Here is a 19820-nt window from a genome sequence, read left to right on the forward strand (position 1 = left end):
TACTAGTAACTAAATCTGATTACATTTCGAAAGTAGAAATCCCAACCCTCCCTGTGAAACATAACATTTGTAAAGTTGTAACCTTTATCTTTTTTTACAATTATTATAAAATTAGATGGGCAGCACGGCGGCGCAGTGGTTAGCGCATGTGCGGCACAGTTCATGTCTTGGGAACCTCCTGCGTGGGTTCAAATCCAGCTCCAGACTTCCTTGGCGGAGTTTGTATGTTCTCCCCGTGCTTGCGTGGGTTTCCTCCGGGCACTCCGGTTTCCTCCCACATTCCAAAAACATGCATTTCAGGTGAATTGGCCGGTCCAAATTGTCCCTAGGTTTGAATGAGCAAGTGAGTTGTCTGTCCCCGTGTGCCCTGCGATTGGCTGGCAACCAGTTCAGGGTGTCCCCTGCCCACTGCCCGGAGATGGCTGGGATGGGCTCCAGCCACCCGCGACCCTAATGAGGATAAGCGGTACGGCAAATGAGATGAGATGAGATGAGATAAAATTAGATACTCAACAATACATTGACATCAAAGAACAAAACTTTTTTACAGACCTAACTATCCATTTAACAAATTAAATTACTGTGCATGGTACCAATAAATATTTATGTCAGGCCCACCATGAATTTCTGAGTATGTCAAAAACGAGCAAGTATTTAGGTAATTTCTATCAAAAGTTTTGATTTTTTAAAATAAATGCAAACCAACTGCTCTCACCGGCCGCTAGAGGGCAGTGTTGGGGTTGTATAGCGTGGTGAAGTGGGTTCAGGTGTAAAAATTGCATTCACTCAACTGTTAAAATAAACCAGTTTGCACATATAATACCAAACATGAAAATCTTTTCCACCCATTTTTTGTGAATAAATGTGCTGTGTTTAGAAAAGATTTATTGTTATCCGTGTTAAGAATATATAGGGTTCGTCTTTAATGTAGGCTGAATGATAAAGCATAATACTAAAAATTCAAAGCTAAAAAATTGGAGTTAACATTCTTATATAGCCTGTGAACATAAAATTTGGATCCAGCCCCCAGAGCCAAATTGAGTTGGACATGCCAGGTTTAGCCAATCAAAATGCAGAAGAAAATCCATTATGTAAAGCCGTGAAACCGCGGGACGGTAAACGATGAACCGCGTCATAGCAAAGGATTACTGTATTTTCCAGATTATAATGCGCCTTGGAATATAAAAGGCAATCTTAAATTTCTGGCTTTCTTTGAGTACACCTTTATATTTCAAAAATTAGGGTAAATATCTTCTAATGATATAATTCAAATAGAGCAACAGATTTTCAAAAGTGGGGTCACGGACCAGTTTTCAGCAGAGGTCATCTACACTCCTTAACAGTAGATGGCGATAATGCCGTGCTGTATCTCTCTTTCCTATTCGATCAATCAACGCATTTTGATGGACCCCATCTCATTTTATTGTAATTTTGTTGGTTTAATTTCCTTTTTTCTGCATATAGAAATGTGTCCCAAGAAAATTTGTGATAGGGGTTAGGAAAAGTGGTAAACAGTGACAAGAATGATCCAGTTAAAGAAGGAAACAATTGCGCAATATGAAAATGGTGTACCATTGGATGCTATTGAAGCTCTGCTGGAAGGTACAACAAATTTAAAATGATTTATTTTAAGCTTTATACCAGTATATTTCTGTGAATAAAGAACAAAAGGATACTGCTATCTATCTATCTATCTATCTATCTATCTATCTATCTATCTAGACATCTAGACATCTATCTAGACATCTATCTATCTATCTATCTATCTATCTATCTATCTATCTATCTATCTAGACATCTAGACATCTATCTATCTATCTATCTAGACATCTAGACATCTATCTATCTATCTACACGGGTCGTAGGGTCACCATTTCCTGTAGAGTGCCTTGGGCAAGTACAGCCTGGTGGCGCCCATCCCTCTCCAGGCCAACAGTACGTAATCAAATAACTATCATTGTTCAGGTACACTCTTAACAACATTTTAAATTTATTTTAGTGTGACTATTGTAAAGCAGTTTTAGGGGGTCGCTCAAACGCAATGTAGGCTTATATGCGAGTATATGCGGTAGCCTGTTTTGGTGGTAATTTAGTTTTTTTGAAAACGGGGTGAATGTATTGTACTATTTTTGCTTTAAACTGCACGAATCTTCCATTGGATGCATTTGAGAAATATATTATTTTTCTTGATTCAGGTTGCAGTTGGTCAGGGTGAAATGGTGGGTGCTGAAGTCACACTTGTTAAGAACCAATGATGTGGAGTGATTGTGCATTTTCAATTTCATGATTCTATTTTTCTAATAAAAAAATTGAACGCTCTTTTCGAATTTCTGGCAAAGTTTTGTTTTAAGTGCGCCTTATAGTCAGAAAAATATAGGACTTGAATTTACTCAAAAATTGACCAAGAAAAGTACAGATCATAAAATCCCAGCTAGTAACTCGACCTCATTGACTTTACATGATAAACATGAAAAAAACATGGAGCAAAGACCCCCACCCCCCTTCCTCCGGTTTAACGATTTTCAGAAAAAAACGATGTTGTAAGCCTCAACTCGTATGCTTTCAAACCTTTTCCCTTTGTCCCTCCACACTGACGCTCACAGTGGACTTTGAGCGTTCCTTCCAGTATCTGCCCTATAAAAGACCCGAGAGGATCGGGACGACTCAGTCTCGTTTGAGTACTCGCCAAACCCCAAAGGTATTGAGCTTGACGAGCCCGCCATGAGGGACTCAAAGCTCTGCCTTCTGCTGATTCTCAGCACTTCAGCCTTGGCTGGTGAGTATTTACAGTGACTTTGTCTTTGGTTGTCATTTGAAATATTCAGAGTAATGTAACATTTCAAAGCGATTGCTAATTGAATGGCCATGAGCTCAGTCTTTTGAACTCATTTTGTAGTAACTCAATCAGCTTGACTGACGTTAAACAGAGGTCTTCCACAAGGCTCAACATTTGGTTTTATGCCTGATCCTAATATTCATTGTTAGATATTTTCTCCTTCATGCCCTTATTTCATGTTTATCTTGGAGTGCCGCCTCAATTGTAAACAATGAACACTTCATTGTTATCAATGACAGTAAAGACAGTTGTATTCTATTTTTTTCTTCCTAAAAGTTGCACAAGAAGGAGATCAGCCAACATGCCTGCGTAAGTCACACCGATTGCTGGAAGGTGTTAAAAACTATTCAACAGCAATAAATGTCTCTGTTGTTTTCCTCTAGTGGCTAAACGGTACAAGACCCTGCACAAGTACGAGTACCAATACGTTGCCGAGTCGATAAATTCCATCAAAGGAGCTTCATCGGTCCTGCAGGGACCCAGGGCAACATGCAAGGTATGACTATTGCTGTCTTTGGTTTCATAGATGAGTAGGTTGCGAGGACAAAAACAAAACGGACTGGTTAGCAAGTATAGCTAGGATTTGATTTGCCTATAAAACAAGTCGGGAGTCAGTTTGGATTGGAAATTGACGTAGGTTTTCTATCCTAGGTCGAAATCGAAGTGCCACAGACTTGTAGTTTCATCGTACGCACCAGTGCATGCCTACTGGACGAAGTGGTTGACACTGACTCCGATGGCAACCCCACTTTTGGCGCTGCAGATAGCTCGGACGCCTTTGCCGCCGAAATGGAAAGGTAGTAAATACTCTGGAATTGAATTTACAGCTCTGCGTGGAAAACAGTCGGTGACCGCATTCTTTTTTTGTTTTAGATATCCCCTGAAAGTAGTCGTTGAAGGCGCCTATGATGTGAAACTGTACCCTGAGGAAGGTGAGACAACAACCACCCTGAACATCAAGAAAGGTATCATCTCAGCCCTGGCTGTGCCTCTGATGGAACAGGACAAGACCAAATTTATGGTACAAAAACAAAGTCACATTTTTCTTAACTGTATGAGTAAGGCCGTCTATTCTAAACCGAGTCCTCTTGCACTTTAGCCCACGATCCATGGCATGTGCAAGACTTACTACACCGTCAACGCTAGAGAGGACATTGCAACCGACATCAACCTGGAAAGGGATCTTTCCACCTGTGACAAATTTGTCCCAGTAAGGGATCATACCAGCCCCTTGGCACTCATCTCTGGCATGGTAAGACGACCACAGAACAGATAAAGAAACTTCTATTGAAAATTGAAGGAACCATAAGATCTTATTCTGAATGTCAGCACAAGGCAAATTATTCTAATTTTGGTTTTTAGCAATACCCACTTTCTAAGCTGATCAGAAGTTCACAGAACTGCAACTACAAGTTTGACAATGAGAAGAAACACATGACCTATGGCTCCTGCATGGAGAAGCACCTCTTGATCCCATTCTCCCACAAGTAAATCAGAATTTGACATCATAATTTCTGCTTTGGTCCAGTTCCTAATGCTCCTCCATCGAATTTTAGGGGCGAATATGGAGTCACAACTATCGGAAAGACAGAACTGACCCTGGTAGAGGTTTCTACTTCCAACGACAGAGTGTTTGATCATGGTAAATTGATATTTTTTAAATTCCCACCCCCTCTGCAAAACCACTGATTATCACTTCTGTGCCACAGGTGATAAGGCCATCGGTCTTCATATGGACACTGTTGAGCACAAGTTATACATCCAGGATAGAGACATATTTCTGGATCTGCTGTATCAATTAGCCACTGTCTCCGAGGATGAGGGCGAGAAGAGGGCACTGCTCTTTCGTCAGATCGTATCCATGGCCCGCGGACTTAATAGAGATAACCTGAACGGTGCCATCCCAGAAGCTCTCGTTGTGTCCCGTGTCCTGACCTACCAAGTTCTGGCCCAGTGCGGAACTCCAGAGTGCAGCAGTGCCATCATGCAGATTCTTAGGGGCTTCCAGACCACTGCAATTGAAGTTGATGCCGCCGTTTTTGCGTTTGGGCTTGTCTCCAATCCTTCTGCCCTGCTAATCAATGACATGCTTGAAATGGTCAAGTACAAGCCCAGCAAGCCCATCATGTATGGTCTGAGCAATGTCGTCAAGAGGTGAATTACGCTACCCTGATTCTAAATAGGACTCTAACATCCAAAGTCATTTCAATAGTTTCAACTTACATTGCTTCAATGCAGGTTTTACAAAACAGAGGGGAAAATAATCCCTGAGATTCGCTCTGTAGCTGAGTTCTTGGCAGGACACTTGGGTGACTGCTCCGGTGACCAGGAAAACGCTTTTTTGACTTTGAGGGTGAGTATCTGTTGTACTTGTTTTCCTTTACTGCAAACAACAAAGGTCATTTATATCTTGTTTGTTTAGGTTATTGGAAACATGGCTCCTGCCATTGTTCCGGCTAGTCCTGCACTCAGAGCTTCAGTCCTCCAGTGTATGAACCAACCAGAAGCATCCCTGGCCGTGCAGCAAGCTGCCATCCAGGTTTACCGGCTGACTCCCATCTCTAATGAGGCAAGTGATGTTCACGTATGGATTCATTAATTCATAGTGTCTGCTAATTAAATCAATTGTTTTTTCACAGGGAAAAGATCTTCTCATTGAGGTGCTTCTAGACGGTGCTAGTCCCCTTCAAAAAAGAATTGCTTCATACCTTGTGCTGATGAAAAACCCGCTGCCAAGTGAATTGGTGCGTTTGGTCAACGCGTTGCCCACTGAGACAAACACCCAATTTAAGAGCTTTGTGGTGTCCCACATGACCAATGTTTTGTCTTCAAGTGAGCCCAAAACTGAAGAGTAAGTTAAAGGATGTTGTTTATTCGTTGACTTGTTTTGTCTTTGTCAGAGGACCACCAAATACAATTATTTGTTTTCTGACCAAGACTCAGAGAGAAGATTCGTAATGCAATCCAGGACAATGAGATTGGACCCATCATGAGCCCCACCAAGTTCTCCCGGAACTACCGGATGGGATCTGTGGAGGGAAACATGATCTTTGAGGGAACCAGCTACCTGCCCAAAGAAGCCATGTTGGAAATGACTCTCCAGGCATTTGGCTTTGACATTGACATGATGGAGGTACGTTTTCTGAATAATCAGAGAAGAAACAGTCAGATCATGCACGGAATTTACTGGTGGCTTAATTACAGATTGGTATTGAGGGTAAAGGATTTGAGCCCACAGTCGAAGCCCTGTTTGGTGACAATGGATTCTTCCCAGACACCACCTTGAAGACCATTTACTTTGTTGCGGATAACATGGTTGCAGTCAGGGAGATTGTCGAACGCTTCCTCCCTAGTTTGAAGAATGCCAATTTCAAGAGAACGGTATTGCACTGCACTGAAAAGGACTTTGGTTTGGTTGGACCAAACAACGTAATACATAACTTACAAATCTATGTTTAGGTGTCTGAGAACCTCATAAAAGAAGTCGGGCAGAATTTCAACTTGCTCATGAAAAAACTGGAGGGCACAAAATCCCCAGAGGCGATGATGTATCTGAGGTTGTTTGGAAATGAGTTGGGATATCTGAAGACCAGTGATTTGGGAGACATGGCATACTCTGCTGCCTTGATGATGGAGAGCATGTTCAAGATGTTTCCCACTGATGTAAGCAACGAAAATGTGACTTGAGAAGTTTACCACCAAAAATAACATGATTTATATCTGACTTGTCTTTTCACAGATCTTGAAGTCATTGATGACACGGACTGACAACAGCATTTTTGCCCACTACATCTTCATGGACAATGACTTCTCCCTGCCGACTGTCACTGGTTTGCCACTCAGAGTAACACTGTCTGGCACCTTTACCCCTGGGGTCAAAGGCGGACTAGAGATTGCCCGTGACAAGGTGATTTCTTTTGTGTATGTTGACCACGCCAATGTTTTGTAAGGCCTGTATTCTAACTCTGCTCCCCACCATTCTCCAATAGAGCCAAGTTGCTTTCATGCCCTCTGCTGGCTTTGAGTTTGCGACCAAAGTTGGCACATACATCCCTGAATATCTCAACTCTGGATTAGAGGTGCGAACCAACATTTTCCACGAAAGCAGCCTTCAGGCCAAGATCTCAATGACACGGGACAACATCAAGCTGACCATCCCTGCTCCAACGAGCCCGACCAAGCTCATCAAAATTGCGTAAGCCTAATAAACAAATTCTACCAACCAAGGTAGGAAGATTTGATCGAATGCTTTCTTTTTTTAAATTCTAGAAACACCCTAGTGGCAGTGTATGACCTTAAAGTGGTGCCAATCAGCCCTGTTGTGACAAACAAAGTTAATTATGATGAATGCACCCCGTTCTTTGCCGGCCTGAAAACCTGCGCTACTCTTCAGTACATTGACGCTTTCTCTCAGGAGACAGCCCCCTACTTCCCCTTCACCGGTGACAGCATGTAAGAAAACACTGATTGTTTATATATTTTTTTCAAATACTGCTTTACACAAAAAGATATCTCAATAAATGATTACATGAATTTGATTAGATTTGCATTGGAGGTTCATCCCACTGGCGAAATCTTTGAGTACACTGCCACTCTTTCCTACGAGGTGCTATTGGAGGGTGATGATCTCCAGAATAAGGTGGACTCTGTGAATTTGGTTCTGAGAGCTGAAGGTACATCATAATAAATATAATTATATGTTACTGAAGTACTTTTGGAAAAGCATTATGGTAATTGGTCGGACAATGACAGGTTCAGAGCCCGTGGAGGCCAGAGCTCTCCTGAATTACCACAGAGAGCAAAACATGGTCACAGCTGATGCCCAGATTCCTGACTACGATGTGGAAGCAGGATTAAGGCTCGGTGTTGACAGAAACACCAAAGGCAAAGGAATACATTCCATCTATTTGGATCTCCTGAATAAAAACATCCCCCAGCTTTCACTTGTCGGTCGGGCCAAGTAAGGAATCAAGCTTCTTGTGGAGTAACAGATATCTTAAGTCGTGTTTTAGATTCTTGAATTTCATGTCTTTCAGTCTTGAACTGATGAAGAAGGGCATGCTTCAAATTCAGCTTCTGGCCCCTACACTGAATTTAGATGCCTCAGTCACAGCAGAAATTGAGCGAGAAGACGAATTGGAATTGAAGCTGAAAAGTGACGTGAAGGTCATGGATGCTTTGTCCAAGCAGGAGATTGCTTTCAAATACGGTATTATATATCTTTTTTCCTACCATCATATAACAACCGTTAGTAATACTGCTACAGAAACATACCTGCGTGAATTCAAAAGTTTCATCCATGCTCCATTTTCCAGATGAAGACAAGGTTGCAGTTGAGGTCAAATCCAACATGAACAGTGATGTCAACTTTGGACCATATGCTGACATTTTTGAGACCTACACGCAGCAACTTCTTGACACCGAGGTGGGACAGACTGACATGAAGGTTGCGCAGATCTTCAAGAAACTCGGAGAGGTAAATAAGATTCTAATGATACATGAGAATATATTAATATGCTCATACTGGTGTCATAAGTAAACCACCTCTTGTTATCAGGCTGCAAACAACTACATGGAGAAGTATGGTGCTGAGATACCTTACCTTCAGAACGTCAGAGTTCCAGATATGCCTGAGATTTCTCTGCCTGAAAACGTGTTCCTTAAGACGTACGTTTGAAAATGGAAAATTATTTTGTTTTTACTGGGGTCTTTTTAAAAACATTAACGGTAAACGTTTTGATCATTTTAACAGTGAAACAAAAGCAGCGTACTACTTCAACAAAGACCACTTTACAATCTCTGTCCCACTCCCTCTTGGGGGAAAATCCACCAAGGAACTCAACTTCCCACCAGCTTTAACAACACCTCACGTGTCTCTGCCAGAGATCGGGGTGGAGATCACATCCATGGAGATTCCCCTCCCGGAACTTTTCTTCCCGAAGAGCCTCACGTTAAATATTCCGCTTTTCGGCAAAGCTGAAATCTCAACAGAGATGAAAAGCAACCTCTACGACATTGAGGCCTCAATAGCAGCCGGCAAAGATGTTGTAGAAGCTCCGAGTTACTCTGCCAAGTTTGATATCAAAGGAACTTCACCATTTGAAATCCTATCCGGCAAAATTGAAGGTATTTCTAAAGTGCACTTTTTAAGGATTAAGAATAATGTAACGCTGCAATAATGTGTTTGCTTTTGTTTTTTTAGGCTCTGGAATGTTGGCCACCACTGATTCACTGAAGGCTCAACTGAAAGGTTCTTTGGCCCACAAGTTCATTGATGCCAGCATCAATTTTTCTGAAGATTTAACAATCACTGACAAAATTAACATGCAATCGCAAGGCAAGATGGAAGCTACAACACCATTTAGCCTCAACATGGACATCAATTACAACTCTCTGGCTGGAATCAATGCTGAGAAAATATCTGTTGACAGCAATGTTAAGGGAACGTTCGTTGCTGGGCCCCTCTATGCCAAGACCGTTTCAACTCAGAATTTCTTTTTCATCCCATTCGAACCAAACGCAAAGATTGATTCTTTGGTTGATTTTGATTCCAATTTTGTCCAGGCCAAAAACAGAATCACGGCGACTCTCGCTGATGGTGACTTGATGGTTGTTTCCAACACCAACGCCCTTGACGACACCTTGACCCATATTGCTGAGCTTTCATTCAAAGACAACAACCTGTCACTGAAGTGCGATTCAGGTGCTCTTGCTCTTGGTATGAGAATCCATAACAAGGCCGAAGCCACCGCCGGGGCAGGAAAAATTGCTCTGAGATTGGAAACGAACGGAGTTCGCTCTGCTGATCAAATCTACTCTCTGCTAACGTCCTCTCTTGATGTTACCGGGCTCACTGTGAGCAGCGATGCATTTGTTAACCTTATGAAGAACAACGCCGTGCACAAAGCCACTTTAAAACTAAACAAGGATGGTTTGACAACGAGTGGAACCAACACTCTTCAGAGTCCCTTGTATCTGGAAAACACATTTAATGCTGGGCTAGACAAAACCAAAGCAACTCTCTCCATTAATAACAAGGCCACAGTGTTGGACTTTAACTTTGACAACGGCAATGATCTGACCGTAACACTTTCTGGTCTCACCTTGAACTCCAAGACTAAAGCCCAGGCCAGTGAGTATGGTTCTTACAAACATGACATAGCCATTGACCTGACCCCCTACACGGCCTCTGCCAAAGTCTACAACAACCTGAAGCTTCTCTCTACCAACATCATCAATGATGCTCAATTGAACGCTGGGTCTTACAAAATCGACCTGACTGGGAGCCTGAAAACTACCTACGATAAGGAAGAGATCAAGCACTTATATCAGATTAACTATGCTGACATGACTGCCAACGCCAAGTGCAGCACCACCGGAAATATTTTCGGAACTTACATGAGCCACAACTCTGAGCTTGAGGTCATCGGTCTCGCTGCCAAGTACACCAACGATGCTCGCTTTAACTCACAGCTTGTGCGCTTTGACCATACATTGCGTTCCAGCTTCGTTCCTTTTGACTTTAACGTAGATGCCATCTTCAACGCTGATGGAGACTTAACCCTGTACGGAAAGCACAGCGCACAGCTCTATGGCAAGTTCCTCGCCAGAGCCCAGCCCTTAGCTTTTGCTAGCTCACATGAATGCAGAGCCTCAGTGACCCAGAAGCTGGACAGTGGACATTCCCTGGAAACCACTATGGACAACAAGATGGATGTTGTTCTTAACACCAATGAACAAAATGCCGCTGTGAGTCTGAAGTCAAAAATCAACAACCAGGCCTTCAACCAAGACTTGAGTGTTTACAACACTGCCGAAGGAACTGGCATGGGCGTTTCTGCTAATATCCTAACAAACCTCATCAACACCGAAACCTCAGAAAATCAGGAGTTTGGATTCTCTGGTTTCTTAAAGTATGACAAGAACACAAACTGTCACATCATTCAGTTCCCTCTTCTGGAAAATGTACCGTTCTTCGTGGAAAGCATCAAGGAATTTATTGTCGATGTTTCAGAAATTGTTAGGGACTTCATCAAAAATGCCGAGATCTTAGAAAAACTTGAGTCGCTTCCTCGGAGTGTCAGAGAGTTTATTTCTGCCATGGAAGTTGAAGGAAGAGTAATGAAGATGAAGGAGTTTTTAAGTGAACTCACCCCTGATAATATCATTTCCATGGAGGAGGTAGACGCGGCATTTAAATACCTGAAGCTTAATTTTGAAGAAATAGTCTATGATGTCCTTTATTACCCTCAAGAGTTTGTAGCTTTGATGGAGAAGACTATTGTTGATGGCAAACTCACTGAAACAATCATGACAAATATAGCAGACATGATTAATGTCATCAACGATAAATATAACATCAAGGAATGGATCTATTATCTCATTGATACCGGTACCACTTTGATCAAGCAGGTTGACCTGGAACAATTGAGAGACACAAGTTTGGAAATTCTGCTTGACATGGAAAAACGTTACAGTATCATTGAAAACCTGAACGAACTCCTGGAAGACACGAAAATCTGGGTTGAAAATTTCAACATTGGCAACCTTTCTGCTGAACTGAAGAAGATCATCAAAGATTTTGACATCAACAGTTTCATCAACTGGTTGTTTGCAGATATCACAATTGATACATTCATTGCGGTAACCGAGTACATCCAGGAAACTATTCGAGATCTCAATATTGTGGAGAAAATCAACAAAATATCTGCCGCGCTATGGAACTTTATTGTCAAGTATGAAGCTGACAAAAAGGTCCAAGTGATTGTGGAGAAACTAGAGGAAGTCATTAAAAAATTAAGCATTGATGATACTCTCAAGAACATCGAAAGGATTGTCAGGAATTCAGAAATTCTTACCAGATTCTATCAGTCCTTAGATGCAGTTTTCGACTACATGAAATCCACTCAATTCAAGGATATGATTCAACAACTGAAGTCCTTTATTGAGTCGGTTTTGCAGAAGATGACCTCGATGGATTATAACGCCTTTGTGGATTATCTTAATGGACTCATTACTGACTGCACTGCTTCCATTAACTATCTCATTGATGGTTTGGAAATTCCTGAGAGACTTGAAGCAGCCAAAGAATTCTCCAAATTTGTCTACACTTCTGTTAAAGACTATATGGATCGTCTGAGAGAAGTCAGAGTCGCAGAAATGATTACATCTGTGAAAGAGCTGATGGACCAAGCTATATTTGAAAATATTAAGGCATTCTTTGATTACGTTAAAGAGGAAATAGCAAAGATGGACATCCAGGAAGAGATTGCCTCATGCTTGAAATTTGTCGGCAATTTCTACAGGGAAGTTATGGATTATGCCACTCATATTGGCAGAAGGGTGATTAATTATATGAAGGCAATTTTCCCTGAACAAAAGATCTTCAGTGAAATTCGTCAAATCTTTAATGCACTGACAAAAGAACTGATGAATTTTGAGGTGAATACTCCATCTTTCACAGTTCCCCTCACAGACCTTGTGGTTCCATCCATGAGTTTCAACATGAAAAACATCAGGATGGGTGACATCCCCTCACAGCTGGATATCCCGGAGTTTACAATTCTGGGATTCCACACTATCAAAGCTACCACAATTTCCTATGATGACATCAAGCAGAAAATCACCGAAGTCATTGATTTCATTTTGAATTTCAATCTCAAAATTATCAACATTGATGCTTTCTTTGGTGACCTCACGCTAAACTTCTTACCTTCCATGCCCGAAATAGACTTTTCAGAAATAACTCTTCCTGAAATCTCCTTCCCGGCCATTCCACACTTCCCTATGGATAAACTCGTCAAGTCACTATCAGTTCCTGAACTCTCACTTCCGATTATCCCCAGTGATATTGTGGTCCCTTGCTTTGGAAAACTCTCCGGTGAAATCCGATTCATCAGCCCCATCTACACCGTCAAGACATCTGCTGAGCTCCAAAACTCCACTGAGAAAATAAACACACCCCAGTTCAAAGCCATCATTACTTCTCAGGGCAAATCACCCAGCTTTGAAATCCTGAACTACAAAGTTGACTCAACCGCCCAGGTTGCTCTTCCTAAAATGAGCCGAGTTGTGCTGGCAGAAACCCTCAAGATTAATCATCTCGCTCTTGTGGTTGACCACCATGCCTCTCTCTCTCTCTATGGTTTCTCTGGCCAGGCCCAAGCAAAGACCGGAGTGAAGGTTACTACTCCAATTTACAACGCTGATGTCACCAACCTTGCTTTTATTGCAATTGAAGAGGGAATGGCTTCTTCTTTCGAGACAAACTACAAACACACAGTCGACCATCCAGCCATTAATTTCAAAAGTGATGCCTTGATGAACCAGAAAGCAATCATCCGCCAAGACGGCTTAACCCTTACCTTGACTGTCGACAACAACGGGAAGTCTGTTGCTCACGAGGGCAACCACATCAGCAACCTGTATTTGTCATTCAGTCCGAGCCAAGTCACGCTTACTTTCTCTGGCAACACGGAATCCAAACCAGTGAAATTGACACAGCAGGTTACAGCCGAAACTAGCCCTATGCTGTCCAAGTTCAACATTGTCAATGAGATAAAGGCCCCTATTTTTAAGAACAGTGTGGCCACTGCCTCTGGAGAAATCAACTTTAAGGAGATGAAGGCTGATCTTAAAGTAAACCATGACACTGAATTGACAGGGTCGGTTGCAGGACTCATTTCCAACAGAATTACAATTGATGCCCATCCTTTTGAGTTGTTTGCTGATATCCAAAACAAATTAAATGGCAGGGTCACAATTCCTGGGGCTCCAAGCTATAAGTTGGATTTGCAGAATGATTACTCTGCCGGTCTGACACCCAGTAGCCAGAAGATGAACGCAATGTATAACGCTCGTCTCAATCAGGCTGTTATGGCCTTCAATTTCACTGTTGACAACAACATGAATGAGGCTGGCGTGATGGTTGGAATGGATAGTAATGTCAACGTTGACTTTCTAAAAAACCCCATCAACATCCCAGGTTTTAAAATTCCGTTCATTGACATCCGTACGCCGGAAATCCGTGACGTGAACCTGTACGAGCTGACGGGATTGGAGCGCATCATTGTTTCTACCGAACAAAACATTGATCTTGATGTCAAGATTGTTTACAAGAAAAACTTAGGTGCCCCCATCGCTGTCATCATGAGCAAGATTGAGATCCCACGCTTGGGCGATCTGATTACAGAACTGTCTTTTAAGTCCCCTATCATCAACGTGAACGCCAACACTGGGCTGTACACATCAGATGATCTGGTTTTCCGTCTGGGTGCCACATCTGCCTCTGTGTTTGAGAGCTTGAAAGCCAAACTCGACGGCACTACCAGTCTGACCACCAAAAGAGGAATCAAGTTGGCCAACTCCTTATCCTTGGAAAACCGCCACCTTGAAGGCACTCACGACAGCTCGTTCAGTGTGAGCACCGAGACTCTGGAAGCAGTCACCTCCGTGTCCACCGTTGGACGAATGACTCTGCCCGTATTGAGCTTGGAACTAAACCAGAATCTGAAGGCGGACACCAAATCCAAAGCCAAGGCTCACTCAACTGTGAACATCAAGGCCGATTTCAACATTCCTGTCGTCAAGGCTGCTGGAAAAGCTAGCAATGAATACACTCTGAAGCTGGAGGGAACCAGTGAAGACATTTCTGTCGAGGCGTCAGCCAAGGCTAACCTGGACGGCACAGTGCTGGATGACTACATCGTACTGGGACTCCTGGACACTGAAGCTAACCTCTTTTTGAATAATGGCCTGCGCTCCACTTCCAAGGTCATTGCCGATGTCAAGTTCAACCACGGCACAGATAAAGTCATCAACTTTGATTTGAGCGACAGTTTGTCTTTGCAAGCATCCCTGAGTCAAGTGTACACTATGCTGAAGCACACAAGTAACAACGAGCTCAACCTGTTCGATTTTAACACCAACGGCAAACATTTTGCACAGGCTAGCATCGATATCTCATCGACTCCTTCCCTGATCGCCGATATGGAGATTAATCTGACCCAGCCGAGTGACGTGGGTGATCTCACCATCCTAGAAAAAACTGTGGCCGATGTGACGCTCGCGAAGCAGAAGATCTCCTCAAACGGCAAATTTATCAGCCCGGTGTATGCATCCGATTTTGACATTGTCCTGGATGCAACCGCTCCCGTTTTCAAGGGCACGGTTAAATCCTCTGCCACCTCCACCTTTGTCATCTTGGATTATGACTTAGATGGTGAGTTGACGATATCCCTTTAGCATCATTGTCTGTATTCTACTGCATCGTTTTAGAGTACTAAAATAAATTTGTCCTATAGCTTATTCAACAGTAAACTTGGAGAATGCAGCTTTGAACGTAAACAACAAGCTCGCTCTAAAACATGCCGACCTCAACATTGATGCAAACCATGTCATTGACCAAGCCACAAGGTAAGATGTTTCTCTCTCACAGTCACAGGATTAATGTTTAAAGTTTTTCCTCTTTTTCAGTGTGTCTCGCCAGACCCTTAACATGGACATCACCAGCCAAACTTTCACAGATGTCAACCTTCGCTACGCTGCCCGCAAAGATGTTCTTAGTGCTTCACTATCTGCTCCATCTATCGGCTTTCTGGGTTTGCAGATGAACGGCCGGGTCCCATCTCAAATGAGCGCCAGGGTCTACGGTCGTTATCCTGTAAGTGAAGCAACCAGACCCTTTTGCAGATTTGATGACTACTGATTTGTGATGGATTTTTTTTGTGTTCTTCCTGAAAGTCTGCTCCAGAAGACGATGTTGATATCTTGGTCATTAAATCCTCAACTAAGGATGAGGATCAGATGAACCTCCAGATTATCTACAACACAGAGACACCCAAAATTCTGCTCTCTGAACTCAAGCTGCGACTCCCCTCCATCGTCTCTGCATTAACAGAGTTTCTCCGCAAGTATCAAATCTTGAGCAACGTGGAGACATTGAAGAATGTTGTCATCAACCGCATCGGCGAAGTCTACAATGCCGTCATCAACTACGACATTCAGTTGAGCCAGCTGTCAGTTTTCTTTAGAAACACTGTTGTCCAGTACCAGAAGAGCATCCAGCAAGTCCTGGACGCTATCGTCAAGTTCCTGAGGGAGACCAACTTCAAGCTGCCCGGATCTGACGAACTAACCACCCTCCCTGAGGTCCTGAAGAAGATGACCACGAGCATTGCCACTACCCTGGAAAACACCATCCAGATTATTTATCAGAACCTGGAGATCTTATATAACACATTTTTGGAGAAATTCGGCACAGTAAAGATCTCTATGCCAGTTGGTGATGTTGTTACCGTAGGTGAGCTCTCTAAGAAGGTGAAAACATATGCCAAGGAAAACCTCAATGGGCTGGTGGCCTTTGTAAAGAATATGGAGAGCTTCGACACGGTTCTGGTGAAAATCAGCGAGACCTTGACGGCTATTGTTGACAAATCTCAACAGTTTGTCGATTCGATCAAGTCCGACTATTTAGACGATGCGTTCCTCCGCATCAATGACATATATCACAGTATTATCAAAGCTATAAAGTTTGTCGCTGACAAGATCTCTAACCTCGACATAGAGCAGTTTAACAAAGCATTCGATTCCGTCTTTGATGTGCTCATCCAGGCGGTGGATAGAGTCAACGCCGCCCTTTCTGAGCACCTGCCGCAAGACGATCTGGTCAAAGTCACAAACGGAATGTTCGAGCTTGACCTCCCTTTCACTTTCCAACATTGAAGAACCAACCGAGGTCTAAATCAACGCAAAACACTCCCACCTGTTTGGAAGGAGTATTAGCTTGCCAGCTATATTTATGACATCATGTGTGTTACAGTCTTGAATGAGCTCTGTAATAAATATCTAACTTTACATACTCTTGCAATAAATGCTAATTGTGAATAAAGTACATTTAACGAACCATGAATCTCTGATTTTTTTTGGTCCACTTTGTCTATGACTCGGTATTGTGGTATAATTGAGAACTCATGAATCTCCTCCACCTTCTCCTAGTACAATTTTAGAAAACCACTCTCATAATATCCTTGAGAAAGAATTCAAATCACACAAATAAAGCATATGTAGTACCAAATTTCCATCCTATGGGACTGAATGCTTGAACTTTAAAACAATGTTTCACAACATAACAGATATTAAATGGGTTAATGACAAGACAAGACTTTATCTCTATCTAAAAGTTACAACCTTAATACGTCCCAAAACCATCAACAGAAAAGCTAGCTGAGAAGTTGCAAACTCTTGAAAGTGATATGTCACCAAGCCCAACATAGTCATACTCGAATTTAGGAGGGGGAGCACAGGCAATGCTGTCTCCAACTTTTTTGGAACTGAGAGCGAAATGCTCAAACCGTACAACAAGGCTCATCCTTCTCTCCCAGGGACAAGAAGATGAGAGTATGAGGTCAACATCACTTAAAAGCTATTAAATATAAGTTTTTCTTGAGCCTAGATGTAAACACTTCCACTAAACTTGCAGATTGAATCTCAGCGGTAAGAGCATTCTACAGCACAGGGGGCCGAAGAGAGAACGCTCTCGAACCTGCGGACCTCCCAGGTAGCTTGTTTGCCACAAGCCACCTGGGAGACACACCAAACACGTGGAAGAAGGTACTCTGGTCAGATGAGACCAAAATCAAACTTTTACAATGCAAGACGTTATGTTTGGCGTAAAAGCAGCACAGCTCATCACCCTCAACACACCATCCCCACAGTGGTGGTGGCAGCATCATGGTTTGGGCCTGCTTTTCTTCAGCAGGGACAGGGAAGATGGTTAAATTGTATGGTAAGATGGATGGAGCCAAATACAGGACCATTCTGGAAGACAACCTGATGGAGTCCGCAAAAGACCTGAGACTGGGATGGAGATTTGTCTTCCAACAAGACAATGATCCAAAACATAAAGCAAAAGCTACAATGGAATGGTTCACCAAAAGACATATCAAGGTGTTAGAATGGCCAAGTCAAAGTCCAGACCCCAATCCACTTTTTCATTTTTCATTTGTTAAATAAGTTTCAAATATCCAATAAAGTGTGTTCCACTTCATGATTGTGTCCCACTTATTTTTGATTCTTCACAAGAAATTACATTTTTATATCTTTATGTTTGAAGTCTGAAATGTGGCAAAAGGCCACAAAGTTCAAGGGGGGCAAATAGTTTCGCAAGCCACTGTACCTTCACTGCCTTGCTAAAGTAATGCCAATCCAAGAACTTCACAACAAACAACACCATGTGAGACACAATAACAGAAAGAAACCACATGTATTCAACATTTTCTCATCTCATCTCATTAGCTGCACCGCTTATCCCCAGTAGGGTCGCGGGGGTGCTGGACCCCATCCCAGCAATCATCGGGCAGTGGGCAGGTGACACCCTGAACTGGTTGCTAGCCAATCGCAGGGCACACAGGGACAGACAACTCGCTCGCTTATTCACACCTAGGGACAAACCTGAAATGCATGTCTTTGGAATGTGGGAGGACACCGGAGTGCCCGGAGGAAACCCACGCAAGCACGGGGAGAACATACAAACTCCGCACAGGAAGTCCGGTAGCTGGATTTGAACCCACACAGGAGGTTCCCAAGACTTTAGAACTGTGCCGCACACGCGCTAACCACTGCGCCGCCGTGCTGCCCTATTCAACATTTTATATTGTGCTTAATAATAAAATATATTAAAATTGGGTCCTGCAAAAGTATTGGCCCACTTTTAGTTAAGCTTTTAAAAATCTTCTTTTCGCTCCCACAAGTTCTTGGATATGTCTAAGTTTTGAGCATCTTGAAACGAGAGTAGTCAAGTCAAGTCAGCCCTTAATCACAAAGAGTCTCAAAGGGCGGTTAACACGTGCTCAAAGTTTTTGAGCAGCTCAAAACTTTTTCGCGCGGCCAACCGCGTGTGAATTTCCGACCGCGAGTAAAGCACTGCTGTATCTCGTCTATATGGCGGTCTCAAAGCGTCAGACAGCGCCCGACAGCGTCTGCTTCACGGCCTCGATACGGCCTCGATACGCCCGTGAAAGGCTGTGTACCCGTGCTCTAAAGTATTGAGCGGCGCAAAACTGTTTCGCGCTACCAACCGCGTGTGAATTTCCGACCGCGTGTTAAGCACTGCTGTATCTCGTCTGTATGGCGATCTCAAAGCGTCCAATAGCGTCCGCCTCACAGGCAGAAATTTCTGGCCGTGATTCAGCCGCAAACGGCTGTGTGACCGGGCCCTAAGCTGCGTGCGTGCGCAATCGCGCACTGCCCGCACATTTTTAGCGCACAAGAAAATCTAGCCAGCGCACAAAAATGAGGGCTCAAAATTGCTAATTAAGAAGCTAATTGAGTCAAAGTTACAGTGCATGAAGGTAAAAATACATAGGTTCCCCTGACGTTGTGTTCTAAATGCGGTATTTTGAAGTCAAGGTCCAAGTAGAACGTAGTTGAGTAAAGTCAGTTTTTCGAGACCCGGCTCTTTCGGCTCGGCTCACTAAAAGTAACCGGCACTTTCGGGTCCTAAACGGCTCTTCAGGTTGTTTTTGCTTCTTTCATCCCTATATGACCAAATATGATGTAAAATTAGGCACAAAATGACTTAAAGGAAGGGGGGAATAGAACAAAAAAGAAAAAATACCAAAATGAAAAAGTAGTGAAAAGCTGAAAAAAAAGAAACAAAAGGAAGAGAAAAAAGAAAAAGTAACAGGTAGGAAAAATAAGCACAATGAGATTTTTTGAAAGGAATTTAAAAAAAAAGTAGAAAAAAAACACGGAAAAAAGAAGAAACAGTTTGTGTGCATTTAAATAATTTCCAATTATATCAAGTGAATCTTGTTGCCAACATTGTACTTTCACTAAAAAATGTGATTAAATACAGTTCTGTATCTTGCAACCGACTAAATAAGCCCCCCAAAATGTTAGTATTATGCGACAAAATATATCAGGAAAAAAAAGAAATGGATATCTTGTGAAAGACGTTTGTAGGCCGTACAACCTTTGCAATCGT

General features: G+C 42.7%; 1 protein-coding gene across 1 annotated transcript; it reads left to right on the forward strand.

Moving 5' to 3' along the window:
• The first annotated feature begins 2603 nt into the window (after window positions 1–2603).
• apobb.1 (apolipoprotein Bb, tandem duplicate 1) lies at window positions 2604–16739 on the forward strand. The gene is made up of 28 exons (XM_088325637.1): window positions 2604–2776; window positions 3113–3145; window positions 3220–3332; window positions 3488–3633; window positions 3710–3857; window positions 3936–4088; window positions 4199–4323; window positions 4393–4478; window positions 4546–4990; window positions 5075–5189; window positions 5259–5405; window positions 5476–5687; window positions 5774–5969; window positions 6041–6217; window positions 6296–6499; window positions 6576–6743; window positions 6826–7031; window positions 7106–7288; window positions 7379–7509; window positions 7589–7796; window positions 7873–8045; window positions 8152–8312; window positions 8394–8503; window positions 8589–8962; window positions 9039–15056; window positions 15139–15250; window positions 15311–15497; window positions 15578–16739. Exons 1-28 carry the CDS (start codon window positions 2722–2724, stop codon window positions 16556–16558), a joined length of 11367 nt encoding a protein of 3788 aa, XP_088181763.1. The 5' UTR covers window positions 2604–2721; the 3' UTR covers window positions 16559–16739.
• The last annotated feature ends 3081 nt before the right edge of the window (window positions 16740–19820 follow it).

The sequence above is a fragment of the Urocampus carinirostris genome, chromosome 20 (assembly GCF_059441175.1).
Source record: "Urocampus carinirostris isolate Australia breed hairy pipefish chromosome 20, RoL_Ucar_1.0, whole genome shotgun sequence".
Taxonomy (NCBI): Eukaryota; Metazoa; Chordata; class Actinopteri; order Syngnathiformes; family Syngnathidae; genus Urocampus; species Urocampus carinirostris.

Coding starts and splice junctions, on each gene's coding strand:
- apobb.1 (XM_088325637.1), top strand. CDS start 2,722: ATGAGGGACTCAAAGCTCTGCCTTCTGCTGATTCTCAGCACTTCAGCC. Junction 3,333..3,487: donor GACCCAGGGCAACATGCAAG/GTATGACTATTG, acceptor TTTCTATCCTAG/GTCGAAATCGAAGTGCCACA. Junction 6,218..6,295: donor ATGCCAATTTCAAGAGAACG/GTATTGCACTGC, acceptor ATCTATGTTTAG/GTGTCTGAGAACCTCATAAA.